This window comes from Cherax quadricarinatus, chromosome 89 (assembly GCF_038502225.1).
Source record: "Cherax quadricarinatus isolate ZL_2023a chromosome 89, ASM3850222v1, whole genome shotgun sequence".
NCBI lineage: Eukaryota > Metazoa > Arthropoda > Malacostraca > Decapoda > Parastacidae > Cherax > Cherax quadricarinatus.
In genome coordinates, this window is record NC_091380.1 from 224,527 (window position 1) to 241,243 (window position 16,717).

The 16,717-nt window shown below is 45.7% G+C and overlaps 1 protein-coding gene across 1 annotated transcript in view; it reads left to right on the top strand.

Annotated features, from left to right (window-relative positions):
• Positions 1 to 13,353: 13,353 nt before the first annotated feature.
• Positions 13,354 to 16,717, top strand: part of LOC128697142 (transmembrane protein 59) — a 38,825-nt gene continuing 35,461 nt past the window's right edge. Inside the window, exon 1 of the mRNA XM_070104233.1 lies at positions 13,354 to 13,532. Coding sequence (XP_069960334.1) covers positions 13,389 to 13,532 — 144 coding nt within the window. The 5' untranslated portion in view covers positions 13,354 to 13,388. The remainder of the gene's footprint in view (positions 13,533 to 16,717) is intronic.

Consider the following 16,717-nt stretch of genomic DNA (forward strand, 5'->3'; position numbering starts at 1 on the left):
CTGCAGTAGTTTCATTTTTATTTAAAATCCATTTTCTTGTTGATGTTATAGAAAACAAGTAGTAAAATAATCATTTGTATAAACAAAAAGGTACAATACCATGACTGGAACAATACACGAATGGTCCAGGTTGCACCGAAACATTATTGTAAACTCCTCTCTTCTGTGTTTACCTGGAGTTTACCTGGAGAGAGTTCCGGGGGTCAACACCCCCGCGGCCCGGTCTGTGACCAGGCCTCCTGGTGGATCAGAGCCTGATCAACCAGGCTGTTGCTGCTGGCTGCACGCAAACCAACATACGAGCCACAGCCCGGCTGGTCAGGAACCGACTTTAGGTGCTTGTCCAGTGCCAGCTTGAAGACTGCCAGGGGTCTGTTGGTAATCCTGCTTATGTATGCTGGGAGGCAGTTGAACAGTCTCGGGCCCCTGACACTTATTGTATGGTCTCATAACATGCTAGTGACACCCCTGTTTTTCATTGGGGGGATGTTGCATCGTCTGCCAAGTCTTTTGCTTTCATAGTGAATGATTTTCGTGTGCAAGTTCGGTACTAGTCCCTCTAGGATTTTCCAGGTGCATATAATCATGTATCTCTCCCGCCTGCGTTCCAGGGAATACAGGTTCAGGAACCTCAAGCGCTCCCAGTAATTGAGGTGTTTTATCTCCGTTATGCGTGCCGTGAAAGTTCTCTGTACATTTTCTAGGTCAGCAATTTCACCTGCCTTGAAAGGTGCTGTTAGTGTGCAGCAATATTCCAGCCTAGATAGAACAAGTGACCTGAAGAGTGTCATCATAGGCTTGGCCTCCCTAGTTTTGAAGGTTCTCATTATCCATCCTGTCATTTTTCTAGCAGATGCGACTGATACAATGTTATGGTCCTTGAAGGTGAGATCCTCCGACATGATCACTCCCAGGTCTTTGACGTTGGTGTTTCGCTCTATTTTGTGGCCAGAATTTGTTTTGTACTCTGTGTGGGTTGTTTGTCAGTCATTTGCATACTGTGAAAACCATTGTATATGTACGCTGTACAGTATACTCTACAGGATGGATGCTTTAACCCTTAAACTGTCCAAACAGATCTACGTTCACATGCGTAATGCTCCAAAAGTAGACCTACGTTTTTTTACATATTTTCAAATATAACAAAAAAAATGTAGATTAAAGTTTTTTTACACATTTTCAAATGTAAAAAAAACAATAAGAAGATCTACGTTTTTTTACATACTTTCAAATGTTGAAAAAAACATAGATCTACGTTTGGACAGTTTAAGGGTTAATTGCCAGAAACCCTTCAAGGAAGGGCCTTGATGCTGATGAAGGGCTCTTGATCCAAGAAATTGGAGCTACTTTCCCTTTCATCAAATCTGATTGCCAAGGTGCTGTATGACCCATATGGGTTTAACACTTCCCCATGAATATAATAAAAATTATTATAATAATCTGGTAGACCGGACTTGAGTCCTGGAGATGGGAAGTACAGTGCCTGTACTCTGGCAGGCCAGACTTGAGTCCTGGAGATGGGAAGTACAGTGCCTGTACTCTAGCAGGCCAGACTTGAGTCCTGGAGATGGGAAGTACAGTGCCTGTACTCTGGCAGGCCAGACTTGAGTCCTGGAGATGGGAAGTACAGTGCCTGTACTCTGGCAGGCCAGACTTGAGTCCTGGAGATGGGAAGTACAGTGCCTGTACTCTGGCAGGCCAGACTTGAGTCCTGGAGATGGGAAGTACAGTGCCTGTACTCTGGCAGGCCAGACTTGAGTCCTGGAGATGGGAAGTACAGTGCCTGTACTCTGGCAGGCCAGACTTGAATCCTGGAGATAGGAAGTACAATGCCTGTACTCTGGCAGGCCAGACTTGAGTCCTGGAGATGGGAAGTACAGTGCCTGTACTCTGGCAGGCCAGACTTGAGTCCTGGAGATGGGAAGTACAGTGCCTGTACTCTGGCAGGCCAGACTTGAGTCCTGGAGATGGGTAGTCCCTGGTACTCTGGCAGGCCAGACTTGAGTCCTGGAGATGGGAAGTACAGTGCCTGTACTCTGGCAGGCCAGACTTGAGTCCTGGAGATAGGGTACAGTGCCTGTACTCTGGCAGAAGTACAGTGCCTGTACTCTGCAGGCCAGACTTGAGTCCTGGAGATGGGAAGAACAGTGCCTGTACTCTGGCAGGCCAGACTTGAGTCCTGGAGATGGGAAGTACAGTGCCTGTACTCTGGCAGGCCAGACATGAGTCCTGGAGATGGGAAGTACTCTGGCAGTGAGTGCCTGTACAATGCCTCTGGCAGGCCAGACTTGAGTCCTGGAGATGGGAAGTACAGTGCCTGTACTCTGGCAGGCCAGACTTGAGTCCTGGAGATGGGAAGTACAGTGCCTGTACTCTGGCAGGCCAGACTTGAGTCCTGGAGATGGGAAGTACAGTGCCTGTACTCTGGCAGGCCAGACTTGAGTCCTGGAGATGGGAAGTACAGTGCCTGTACTCTGGCAGGCCAGACTTGAGTCCTGGAGATGGGAAGTACAGTGCCTGTACTCTGGCAGGCCAGACTTGAGTCCTGGAGATGGGAAGTACAGTGCCTGTACTCTGGCAGGCCAGACTTGAGTCCTGGAGATGGGAAGTACAGTGCCTGTACTCTGGCAGGCCAGACTTGAGTCCTGGAGATGGGAAGTACAGTGCCTGTACTCTGGCAGGCCAGACTTGAGTCCTGGAGATGGGAAGTACAGTGCCTGTACTCTGGCAGGCCAGACTTGAGTCCTGGAGATGGGAAGTACAGTGCCTGTACTCTGGCAGGCCAGACTTGAGTCCTGGATGGGAAGTACACTGCCTGTACTCTGGCAGGCCAGACTAGTCCTGGAGATGGGAAGTACAGTGCCTGTACTCTGGCAGGCCAGACTTGAGTCCTGGAGATGGGAAGTACAGTGCCTGTACTCTGGCAGGCCAGACTTGAGTCCTGGAGATGGGAAGTACAGTGCCTGTACTCTGGCAGGCCAGACTTGAGTCCTGGAGATGGGAAGTACAGTGCCTGTACTCTGGCAGGCCAGACTTGAGTCCTGGAGATGGGAAGTACAGTGCCTGTACTCTGGCAGGCCAGACTTGAGTCCTGGAGATGGGAAGTACAGTGCCTGTACTCTGGCAGGCCAGACTTGAGTCCTGGAGATGGGAAGTACAGTGCCTGTACTCTGGCAGGCCAGACTTGAGTCCTGGAGATGGGAAGTACAGTGCCTGTACTCTGGCAGGCCAGACTTGAGTCCTGGAGATGGGAAGTACAGTGCCTGTACTCTGGCAGGCCAGACTTGAGTCCTGGAGATGGGAAGTACAGTGCCTGTACTCTGGCAGGCCAGACTTGAGTCCTGGAGATGGGAAGTACAGTGCCTGTACTCTGGCAGGCCAGACTTGAGTCCTGGAGATGGGAAGTACAGTGCCTGTACTCTGGCAGGCCAGACTTGAGTCCTGGAGATGGGAAGTACAGTGCCTGTACTCTGGCAGGCCAGACTTGAGTCCTGGAGATGGGAAGTACAGTGCCTGTACTCTGGCAGGCCAGACTTGAGTCTCTGGCAGGCAGGCAGACTTGAGTCCTGGAGATGGGAAGTACAGTGCCTGTAGGCCAGACTCTGGGAAGTACAGTGCCTGTACTCTGGCACTTGAGTCCTGGAGATGGGAAGTACAGTGCCTGTACTCTGGCAGGCCAGACTTGAGTCCTGGCGATGGGAAGTACAGTGCCTGTACTCTGGCAGGCCAGACTTGAGTGGAGGCCAGACTTGAGTCCTGGAGATGGGAAGTACAGTGCCTGTACTCTGGCAGGCCAGACTTGAGTCCGGGAGATGGGAAGTACAGTGCCTGTACTCTGGCAGGCCAGACTTGAGTCAATGCCTGTACTCTGGCAGGCCAGACTTGAGTCCTGGAGATGGGAAGTACAGTGCCTGTACTCTGGCAGGCCAGACATGAGTCCTGGAGATGGGAAGTACAGTGCCTGTACTCTGGCAGGCCAGACTTGAGTGCTAGAGATGGGAAGTTCAGTGCCTGTACTCTGGCAGGCTGGACTTGAATCCTGGAGATAGGAAGTACAATGCCTGTACTCTGGCAGGCCAGACTTGAGTCCTGGAGATGGGAAGTACAGTGCCTGTACTCTGGCAGGCCAGACATGAGTCCTGGAGATGGGAAGTACAGTGCCTGTACTCTGGCAGGCCAGACTTGAGTGCTAGAGATGGGAAGTTCAGTGAGAGGCTGGACTTGAATCCTGGAGATACAGTGCCTGTACTCTGGCAGGCCAGACTTGAGTCCTGGAGATGAGTCCTGGAGATGGACTCTGGCAGGCCAGACTACAGGCAGGCTGCAATGCCTGTACTGTACTCTGGCAGGCCAGACTTGAGTCCTGGAGATGGGAAGTACAGTGCCTGTACTCTGGCAGGCCAGACTTGAGTCCTGGAGATGGGAAGTACAGTGCCTGTACTCTGGCAGGCCAGACTTGAGTGCTAGAGATGGGAAGTTCAGTGCCTGTACTCTGGCAGGCTGGACTTGAATCCTGGAGATAGGAAGTACAATGCTGGAGAGGCCAGACTGGTCCTGGAGATGGGAAGTACAGTGCCTGAAGGCCAGACTTGAGTCCTGGAGATACAGTGCCTGTACTCTGGCAGGCCAGACTTGAGTCCTGGAGATAGGAAGTACAGTGCCTGTACTCTGGCAGGCCAGACTTGAGTCCTGGAGATGGGAAGTACAGTGCCTGTACTCTGGCAGGCCAGACTTGAGTCCTGGAGATGGGAAGTACAGTGCCTGTACTCTGGCAGGCCAGACTTGAGTCCTGGAGATGGGAAGTACAGTGCCTGTACTCTGGCAGGCCAGACTTGAGTCCTGGAGATGGGAAGTACAGTGCCTGTACTCTGGCAGGCCAGACTTGAGTCCTGGAGATGGGAAGTACAGTGCCTGTACTCTGGCAGGCCAGACTTGAGTCCTGGAGATGGGAAGTACAGTGCCTGTACTCTGGCAGGCCAGACTTGAGTCCTGGAGATGGGAAGTACAGTGCCTGTACTCTGGCAGGCCAGACTTGAGTCCTGGAGATGGGAAGTACAGTGCCTGTACTCTGGCAGGCCAGACTTGAGTCCTGGAGATGGGAAGTACAGTGCCTGTACTCTGAAGGAGGGGTGTTAATGTTGCAGTTTTATAACTGTAGTGTAAGCATGCTTCTGGCAAGACAGTGATGGAGTGAATGATGATGAAAGTTTTTCTTTTTCGGTCCACCCTGCCTTGGTGGGAGAAGGCCGATGTGTTAATAAATAAAAAAATAATAATAATAATAGAAACTGCTAGTTTTCAAGAGGAAAGTGGATCAATACTTGTTACAAGTGGTACATCAGTCTGGTTGTGTTATCTCCAGAGCCAGCAGCAACAGCCTGGTTGACCAGCCATTTAACAGCAAAGTATTTAAAATTACTTAAATTCCCCAGGTTGTAGTGCAAATATACTACAGTAAGATCCTTATGGGTTTAGTGCTTAGTTATAATTATTATAATATACAGTGGAACCTTGGTATGCAACCTTAATTAATTCGAGAAGGCTGTTTGAGTGCTGCTCCGTTTGAGTATCGAACATGCTCTTCTCAACCAATTTTCTGTTTGGTTGACTGTTATCACTAATTGTCGTAGGCCCCATGGTGACTTATTTATTTATTTATTTATTTATTTATTTATTTATTTATTTATTTATTTATTTAATAATTTGAACATACATACAGAGGTACAAAAAATACAGGTAAGAGCAGCATGCCAAAGCCACTTTTATGCATAGCATTACGGGCTGGCTTAAAATTAACTTAAGATTAGCTAAGCAATGATGTAATCAGTGATAAAACATTATTGTAAACAGATAACAATAAAGCACAAATGAGTATTACAAAGACAGGTCATATGGTTGCATGCATTGTTGTACTTTCAGTAGAATGGAGTAATAAAAAAGAACCAAAAAATGCGGAGAAACATGAAATAGTTTACAGCGAAGTTCTGGCAAGTCGTATTTAGTTGGTCGAGTACTGAGCTTTGTTTGAGTAGAAAGTTGGTCGTATACCGAGGTTCCACTGTATTACAGTAATCTCTTGATAAATTTTGCATTACTTTCTACCAGAGAGAGTAGCAAGCAAGACCCATGGCGCCCAAAAATTCCATCAGACCCCACAGCCTCATGAAACAAAAATATTAATAGTAATAATAATAATTAGTACTAATAACAGTAATGTTTGAAAACAAGAAGATTTATGCCCTTTTCTTTTAATTACATCGCAGTGCTGTATAGCCCTTGGGGTTTAACGCTTCTTTTTGATTATAATAATAATTCTAATTACATGTAGACTATCTATCCTAGCACTTCTAGTAAGTTTATTTAGGTACACATAATACACTTACATAAATTATCATACATAAATACACGTACATAGATTATCATATATAGTAACACATGTATAAATTACCCTCCAAAATAATCCAAAAATGTCAGTGAATTATTTCCATGGTGGTTCTTGTCCAGATACACCCAGATACGGTCCAAACGTATATATACGTTCACGCGCGTAGCGCCCCAAACGTATATAGTATACATGTTGATAAATTAGACACATGTGCAACTCTTGGGTATCTTTATTGAGGAAACGTTTCGCCACACAGTGGCTTCATCAGTCCATACAAAGGAGAATCTTGAAGAACAGGAGGAGAGTGAGGTAATCAGTCCCTCAACCTTGAGTCGATGTGGTCAGTCCATCAATCTTGAATAGATTGAATAGTATATATACGTTTTCTTTGTACTCACCTATTTGTGGTTGCAGGGGTCGAGTCACAGCTCCTGGCCCCACCTCTTCGCTGATTGCTACTAGGTCCTCTCTCTCCCTGCCCCATGAGCTCTATCATACCTCGCCTTAAAACTATGTATGGTTCCCGCCTCCACTACATCACTTTCTAGGCTATTCCACGGCCTGACTACTCTATGACTGAAGAAATACTTCCTAACATCCCTTTGATTCATCTGAGTCTTCAACTTCCAATTGTGACCTCTTGTGTCTGTGTCCCTTCTCTGGAACATCCCGTCTTTGTCCACCTTGTCTATTCCGCGCAGTATTTTATATGTCGTTATCATGTCTCCCCTGACCCTCCTGTCCTCCAGTGTCATCAGGCCAATTTCCCTTAACCTTTCTTCGTAGGACAATCCCCGTAGCTCTGGGACTAGTCTTGTTGCAAACCTTTGCACTTTCTCTAATTTCTTGACGTGCTTGACTAGGTGTGGATTCCAAACTGGTGCTGCATACTCCAGTATGGGCCTGACGTAAATGGTATACAGAGTCTTAAACGAATCCTTACTGAGGTATCGGAACGCTATCCGTAGGTTTGCCAGGCGCCCGTATGCTGCAGCAGTTATCTGATTGATGTGCACCTCAGGAGATATGCTTGGTGTTATACTCACCCCCAGATCTTTTTCCTTGAGTGAGGTTTGCAGTCTTTGGCCATCTAAACTATATTGTGTCTGCGGTCTTCTTTGCCTTTCCCCAATCTTCATGACTTTGCATTTGGCAGGGTTAAATTCAAGGAGCCAGTTGCTGGACCAGGCTTGTAGCCTGTCCAGGTCTCTTTGTAGTCCTGCCTGATCCTCATCCGATTTGATTCTTCTCATTAACTTCGCATCATCTGCAAACAAGGACACTTCTGAGTCTATCCCTTCAGTTATGTCATTCACATATACCAAGAACAGCACAGGTCCTAGGACTGACCCCTGTGGAACCCCGCTTGTCACAGGCACCCACTCTGACACCTCGTCACGTACCATGACTCGTTGTTGCCTCCCTGTCAGGTATTCTCTGATCCATTGCAGTGCCTTTCCTGTTATGTGTGCCTGATCCTCTAGCTTTTGCAGTAACCTCTTGTGAGGAACTGTGTCGAAGGCCTTCTTGCAGTCCAAAAACATGCAGTCGATCCACCCCTCTCTCTCTTGTCTTACTTCTGTCACCTTGTCATAAAACTCTAGTAGGTTTGTGACACAGGATTTTCCTTCCCTGAAACCGTGCTGGTTGTCAATTATACACTTGTTTCTTTCCAGGTGCCCCACCACTCTCCTCCTGATGATCTTCTCCATGACCTTGCATACTATACATGTTAGTGATACAGGTCTGTAGTTTAGTGCCTCATGTCTGTCTCCCTTTTTAAAAATTGGGACTACATTTGCCATTTTCCATACCTCAGGGAGTTGCCCAGTTTCAAATGATGTGTTGAAGATCTTTGTTAATGGCTCATTCATTCAACATTGCCACGATAAGCCTGAGTCACCTAGACATGAGAAAATGGGTGTGAGCAATCACTGTATGCCATATTAAAATAATTGGGGATGCCTGGGTACCATATGCTCTTTTTTCCTTTTAAAATAAAAAAAAATTTTCTCAAAAAATTTGGGGCACTACGCAAGTGAACGTATATATACGTTTGGACCGTTTAAGGGTTAAGTCTTAAAAAACCTAGCAGGTTTAGTGCTTCCTTTTGATTATAATAATTAAACCTTAAAGTTAAAACAGGTAAATAATTTAATCATGTGAAAAGTAGTTACAAAATATTTATGATAATTGTGGACCTGTACCTAAATAAACCAATATAAACCCTGACCCTGGGGGATGAGACAATGGGATTTAATCCAAGGCAGAGGAGGATAGCTTCAATACCGTGGATCAAGAGCCCCGTTACTGGCATCAAATTTTATTTATTTATTTATTTATTAACAATTTGAGCACACATACAGAGATACAAAAAAATACAGATAAGAGCAGCATGCCAAAGCCACTTATATGCATAGCATTACGGGCTGGCTTAAAATTAACTTAAGATTAACTAAGCAATGATTATTATTATTATTATAATCAAAAAGAAGCGCTAAGCCACAAGGACTATACAGCGCTGCTACTAAGCAATGATGAAATCAGTGATAAAACATTAATGTAAACAGATAACTATAAAGCACAAGTGAGTATTACAAAGACAGGTCATATGGTTGCATTCAGTTAGGTAGTGATTCTGTTAGGTAGTGTATTTAAAAAATAATAAAGTTAGATTGGGTTTTAGGTTTAACATTTATGTGATATAATTGTGAGAAACATTTAAGATATACAATTTATAATGTTCAGTTATTCAGTATTTATTTGGTTTTGGGTGAGTAAGTGATCTTTGAGAAGAGACTTGAATTTATAAACAGGTAGTGTTTCTTTTATATTTACAGGTAATGAATTCCAGATTTTAGGGCCTTTTATGTGCATTGAGTTTTTGCATAGTGTGAGATGGACACGAGGAATATCAAAGAGTGATCTGTGCCTTGTGTTATGGTCATGTGTTCTGTTGAGGTTGGCAAGGAGATGTTTGAGGGGAGGGTTAATATCAGAGTTAAGTGTTCTATGTATGTAATAGGTGCAGTAATAAGTATGGATGTTTTGTATGGTGAGTAGGTTTAGTGTATTGAATATTGGTGGAGTGTGCTGCCTGTAGTGAGAATTTGTTATCATTCTAACTGCAGCCTTTTGTTGGGTAATTAGTGGTCTGAGATGGTTAATTGTTGTGGAGCCCCATGCACAAATTCCATAGGTGAGATAGAGATAAATAAGAGAGTGATATAGGGCCAGGAGGGCTGACTGTGGAGCATAGTACCGTATCTTCGATAGTATGCCTACAGTCTTGGAAATTTTCTTAGAAATTTGTTGTATATGTGTATGAAATTTGAGTCTATTATCAAGGTGGATTCCTAAGAATTTTCCCTCTGTTAGCTTTGTGATAGGTGATCCATTTATCATTATGTTAAGAGGGACATCTGTAGCTCTGTTACCAAACTGAATGAAGTAGGTTTTGTCAATGTTTAGTGTAAGTTTGTTAGTACTCATCCAGGTAGATATTTTCTGTAATTCGGTATTTACAGTATTGGCTAGCGTGACTAGGCTCGGGTGGGAGAAGACGTATGTAGTGTCATCTGCAAAAAGTGTGGGTTTGAGTAATTGCGAAGCATTTGGTAGGTCATTTATGTATAGGACAAAGAGAAGAGGGCCAAGGACACTTCCCTGTGGGACACCAACTGTAATTGGTTGTGCAGAAGAGTTTGCCCCATTTGTGTACACATACAGTATTGGCTTCTGTTGCTGAGGTATGACTTGAGGTAGTTGAGGGAGTGCCCTCTTATACCATAGTGTGACAATTTTACGTGGAGCAAGTCATGGTCAACTGTATCAAAAGCTTTACGTAAGTCAATGAAGATCCCCAGTGGGACTTCTTTTTTCTCTATTGCAGTGTATATATGTTCTAGCATGTGTATAATAGCATCATTAGTATTTTTATTATGCCTGAATCCAAATTGGCAGGGGTTGAGTATGTTTTGGGAGATAAGGTAGGAGTAGATTCGTTTATGAATTAATTTTTCGAAGATTTTTGAGAGAGGGTGTAAGTTGGATATTGGCCTATAGTTATTCAACTCTGTTTGGTCTCCTCCTTTGTGGATCGGGGTGACCCTTGCTATTTTGAGTACTGTAGGGAAGGTGGAGGATTCAATGGATTTGTTAAAGAGTGTTGCAATGATTGGTGATAGCACTTGTGACAGTTTTTTGTATATAAAGGGTGGTAAGGTATTTAAATCTCCTGCCTTGTTTTTTAGTGCGTTGATAATAAGGGAGACTTCGTATGGGTTAGTCGGAGCTAGGAACAGTGTGTTCGGGTAGTTGCCGGTGAGGTAGTCATTTGGTGGGGTATCTGAGCTTGGGATTTTATTGGCAAGGTTTTGTCCTATAGTGGAAGAAATCATTGAGTCTGTTTGCTGTTTCTGTTGGTGGGAGTTGGGGTTCATCTGATTTTGCTAATTTTATTTCGCTATTTCGTGATATCTTTTTTGTTCCCAGAATTTCTGATAGGATTTTCCAGGTCTTTTTTATATCACCTCGTAAGTTGGATAATCTGTTCTCATAATACAATTTTTTTGCCCTTCTTATCAGGCTGGTTAGGATTGACGAGTAACGTTTTGTTTGGTCTCTGGTTATGTGACCCATTCTGTACTGTTTTTCATATTAGTGTTTTGTATTTATGGATTTGAGAATGCTGGGTGTTAGCCAGGGACTGTTCAGTCTCTTAGCTGTCATCTGTTTAGTTTTTTTAGGGCAGTGCTTGTTATAGAGGTATTGGGTCTTTTTTTAGAAAATTATTAATACATTCGTCAATATCTGTATAGATTTCTAGCTCAGTGTGCCAGTCAATGTTTGCTACTGCTGTTGTGAAGTTATTAATGGCTGCCTCATTGTGAAGTCTGAAGGTGACTTTAGTAGTGTCTTGGGGTAGTTTACCAAGAGTTGTTATGAGGAAAGTAGGGTAGTGGTCTGTGGTATTATCTGTAATTATGCCTGATTTTAAAGTGGATATGGTGTTGGTCCAGATGTGGTCAAGTAGGGAAACACTAGTCTCTGTAACTCTTGTAGGTTTTGTTACTGTTGGTAGCAACATACAGTTACTCATTGTGTTTGTGAATTCAGTAACGTGTGGGTCCTGGTCTTGCAGGAGATTTATATTGAAGTCACCTGAGAGTAGTAAGTGATCTTTGTTCATGCGTGCATCAGTTATCATACTTCCTAGGTTTTGACTAAATTGGCTAATGTTTGACTGTGGAACTCTGTAGATGTTTATCACTGTGAGAGGTTTTTGTAGGTATTTGGATTTGAATTTGGCTATTATATATTCCCCATGTTCATCCCTTGTGCAAGTATTAGTGATACATTCTAGTTGGTCTGAGTAGTATATAGCTGTGCCACCCCCTTGTTGGTCTGGCCTACAGTTGTGTATGGCTGTGTAACCAGGAATGGCATAGACATCTGTACTATCAGGCTTTAGCCAGGTTTCAGTTAGTGTAATGATGGACATATTGGCATGTAAGGAATTTAGTAATGCTAGGAGGTCATCGTAATGCTTGCTTAAAGATCTGATATTGTAGTTAAAGATAGTTATGTTGTTGTTGGCACTGAGAAGTGCCTTTGATTGTTGTGCAGTGTAGTAATTACAGTAACTGTTTGATTCATTTAAGTCATTAAATAAGAGGTTGGTATCAGGATCAATGCTTGTAATCTTTTTTTTTTTTTTATTCGCCGGTATTCTCCCGGCCCGGGTCTTTTCCAAGTAGTGGTGACCCGGCCTTGGCTCCCTATCTGGGGAGTGTCTCGAGACTTGAGTCTCCCATGGGAGGAGGTAGAGTACCTCCTCATCTTTGGGACCAAGTGTCCCCAGGCCTAGCCACATTCCCCGCCCTCACGGGGCTCGTAGAGAGAAGCTAGGCCTCTGGTCTGCCATCTACCCCGCCTCATAGGGGCTCGTGGGGATGGCAGTCTTATGAGCTGCAGATGGTAGCAAGTTCAGGCCTCTCTTGACCTTCATGCTTGTAATCATAAGATTTGTAGTGAATCTATAGTTAGAATTAAGTATAAAACAAAGTAAATAGTCTTAAGCTAAAAAATAGCACCTGAATTATTTAACAAATGTAAAATAATGAGCTAAGGTAGTTTTTTTTTTTTGTTAAGCTAAAATAAAGGAGACAATATAAAAGGGACTAATACAAATAAAGTGATGATCAAATAATGGAGCTTGGGAATATGATAGTAGGTAGTACTATAAAGGTAATTCTTTAAAGTTAGAAATGTGCAATAAAAACATAAAACAATCATAAAACAATAAGTGAATTATAGGAAAAGAAATTTTCATATATTTAATCAAGCTTCTCGAGGCTTAGGCAACCATTGTTGATCCGAGGAACTGGATCAACACTGATTGCCTCCCCAGAGCGCTGTAAAACCCTTACGGGTTTAGCTTATATGTTAGTATATTGCAAGACATATTAGGGACACATAAATTGGCAGTAAAAAGAGAATAAATAAAAGGAAGAAGAGAATTAAGAAGACAAGTGTAAGGGAGATAAATAAAAGTGAAATATACACATATAAACCAGGAAAAATAAAATAAATGATGGATATTTAAAAGACAGAAGATATATAAATACTAAGAATGTGATAATTGAAAAAGTTAATAAGAATGGAAATATGAACTTTGACTTTTATTTTGATAATTGTAGTTACGTGTAACTGTACCTAAATAAAAATAATTTATTTATCTCTGTTTCTTCTGGCTGTTATCGCCACATACAAACTTGTCTCAATCATTCAGACAGATCATATGTTAATATTATCCACCAACGGATTAGCATTCTTTTAAGGGACAATAAATTTTACTTTATTGTTAGTGTAGGGTTTAACATGCGCTAGACATGGTAAAGTAAAGTTGTAGCAGTATGTAATAAACACAAATATTATTAAGGAAGTGGAAGCCAGAGCCAGTGAAGGATAGGGAGGAGGTGACGTCATTTCAACAGTAACAATGGCGCTTCTCTGGACAATTCTCGCAACCTTCGCTGTTTTTTCAACTTCCTCGGGAGAGGATGCCTTCCAGAACATCCTCACAGACGTGACATCCTGCGAGGAGTCCTGTAGCAAGTCCTACTCTCCTCACACTAACCCTGATGTGAGGAAATAACTCATAAAAGTGATATATAGAGAGGGGGAGGGTCAACTTAGAGGGAAAGGCAGCAGTAATTATCGTCTCCCTAGACTAGTAATTATTTACGTTAACAACAACAACACCCGGGGTCAATACCGGGCAGGTGGAGACTTACTGGCAAGTCTCCATACCTCTTAACCTGGCAGCAAATATGTACTGTTTGAGTATTGAGGGTCACATCTTGGGGGAGGGGTGTATCTGGGTCACATCTTGGGGGAGGGGTGTATCTGGGTCACATCTTGGGGGAGGGGTGTATCTGGGTCACATCTTGGGGGAGGGGTGTACCTGGGTCACATCTTGGGGAGGGGTGTATCTGGGTCACATCTTGGGGGAGGTGTGTACCTGGGTCACATCTTGGGGGAGGGGTGTATCTGGGTCACATCTTGGGGGAGGGGTGTATCTGGGTCACATCTTGGGGGAGGGGTGTATCTGGGTCACAGCTTGGGGGAGGGGTGTACCTGGGTCACATCTTGGGGAGGGGTGTATCTGGGTCACATCTTGGGGGAGGGGTGTATCTGGGTCACATCTTGGGGGAGGGGTGTATCTGGGTCACATCTTGGGGGAGGGGTGTATCTGGGTCACATCTTGGGGGAGGGGTGTGTCTGGGTCACATCTTGGTGGAGGGGTGTACCTGGGTCACATCTTGGGGGAGGGGTGTATCTGGGTCACATCTTGGGGGAGGGGTGTATCTGGGTCACATCTTGGGGGAGGGGTGTATCTGGGTCCCATCTTGGGGGAGGGGTGTATCTGGGTCACATCTTGGGGGAGGTGTGTACCTGGGTCACATCTTGGGGGAGGGGTGTATCTGGGTCACATCTTGGGGGAGGGGTGTACCTGGGTCACATCTTGGGGGAGGGGTGTACCTGGGTCACATCTTGGGGGAGGGGTGTACCTGGGTCACATCTGGGGGGAGGGGTGTACCTGGGTCACATCTTGGGGGAGGTGTACCTGGGTCACATCTTGGGGGAGGTGTGTACCTGGGTCACTTCTTGGGGGAGGGGTGTATCTGGGTCACATCTTGGGGGAGGTGTACCTGGGTCACATCTTGGGGGAGGTGTACCTGGGTCACATCTTGGGGGAGGTGTATGTGGGTCACATCTTGCAGGTGTACCTGGGTCACATCTTGCAGGTGTACCTGGGACACATCTTGCAGGTGTACCTGGGTCACATCTTGGAGGGGTGCACCTGGATCACATCTTGGGGGAGGGGTGTACCTGGGTCACATCTTGGGGGAGGGGTGTACCTGGGTCACATCTTGGGGGAGGGGTGTACCTGGGTCACATCTTGGGGGAGGGGTGTACCTGGGTCACATCTTGGGGGAGGGGTGTACCTGGGTCACATCTTGGGGGAGGTGTACCTGGGTCACATCTTGGGGGAGGTGTACCTGGGTCACATCTTGGGGGAGGTGTACCTGGGTCACATCTTGGGGAGGGGTGTACCTGGGTCACATCTTGGGGAGGGATGTACCTGGGACACATCTTGGAGGAGGGATGTACCTGGGACACATCCTGGGGGAGGGATGTACCTGGGACACATCTTGGGGGAGGGATGTACCTGGGTCACATCTTGGGGGAGGGGTGTACCTGGGACACATCTTGGGGCAGGGATGTACCTGAGTCGCATCTTGGGGGAGGGGTGTACCTGGGACACATCTTGGGGGAGGGATGTACCTGGGTCACATCTTGGGGGAGGGATGTACCTGGGTCACATCTTGGGGGAGGGATGCACCTGGGCCACATCTTGGGGGAGGGGTGTACCTGGGACACATCTTGGGGGAGGGGTGTACCTGGGACACATCTTGGGGGAGGGGTGTACCTGGGACACATCTTGGGGGAGGGATGTATCTGGGTCACATCTTGGGGGAGGGATGTACCTGGGTCACATCTTGGGGGAGGGATGCACCTGGGCCACATCTTGGGGGAGGGGTGTACCTGGGACACATCTTGGGGGAGGGGTGTACCTGGGTCACATCTTGGGGGAGGGATGTACCTGGGACACATCTTGGGGGAGGGATGTACCTGGGTCACATCTTGGGGGAGGGATGTACCTGAGTTGCATCTTGGGGGAGGGATGTACCTGGGACATGTCTTGGGGGAGGGATGTACCTGGGTCACATCTTGGGGGAGGGATGCACCTGGGTCACATCTTGGTGGAGGGATGCACCTGGGTCACATCTTGGGAGAGATAAGATAAGATAAGATTTCGTTCGGATTTCTAACCCCGGAGGGTTAGCCACCCAGGATAACCCAAGAAAGTCAGTGCGTCATCGAGGACTGTCTAACTTATTTCCATTGGGGTCCTTAATCTTGTCCCCCAGGATGCGACCCACACCAGTCGACTAACACCCAGGTACCTATTTACTGCTAGGTGAACAGGACAACAGGTGTAAGGAAACGTGTTGAAATGTTTCCACCCGCCGGGAATCGAACCCGGGCCCTCCGTGTGTGAAGTGGGAGCTTTTAGCCACCAGGCCTGGTGGAGGGGGTGCACTTTGGTCACATCTTGGGGGTACACCTGCCTACCTGGAGGTATTATGGGGGTCAATGCCCCCATGGACTGGTCCATGACCAGGTTTGGTTGTGGATCAGGGTCTGATCAACCAGGCTGTTGCTGCAGACTGCTTGCAACTGACGTAGGAACCACAGCCCAGCTGGTCAGGTACTGGCTTTAGGTGCCTGACCACCGCTTCTTGAAGACAGCCAGGGGTCTATTTTTAATCTCCCTTGAGTATGCTGGGAGGCAGTTGAACAGTCTTGGGCCCCTGACACTTATTATATTGTCTCTTAGTGTACTCGTGGAGCCTCTACTTTTCACTGGGGGAATGTTGCATCTCCTGTCGAGTCTTTTACTTTCATTGGGAGTGATTTGTGTGTGCAGGTTAGGGACCATTCTTTCTAGGATCTTCCAAGTGTAGATTATGATACATCTCTCTCGCCTGCGCTCCAGTGAGTACAAGTCAAATGCTTCCAGGCATTCCCAGTAGTTACGGTGTTTAATGGCATTTATATATGCAGTGAAGATTCTCTGTACACTCTCTAGATCTACAATTTCACCTGCCCTGAATGGAGATGTTAATGTACAGCAGTATTCCAACCTAGAGAGAACAATTGATTTAAAAACGATCATCATTGACTTGGCATCTCTTGTCT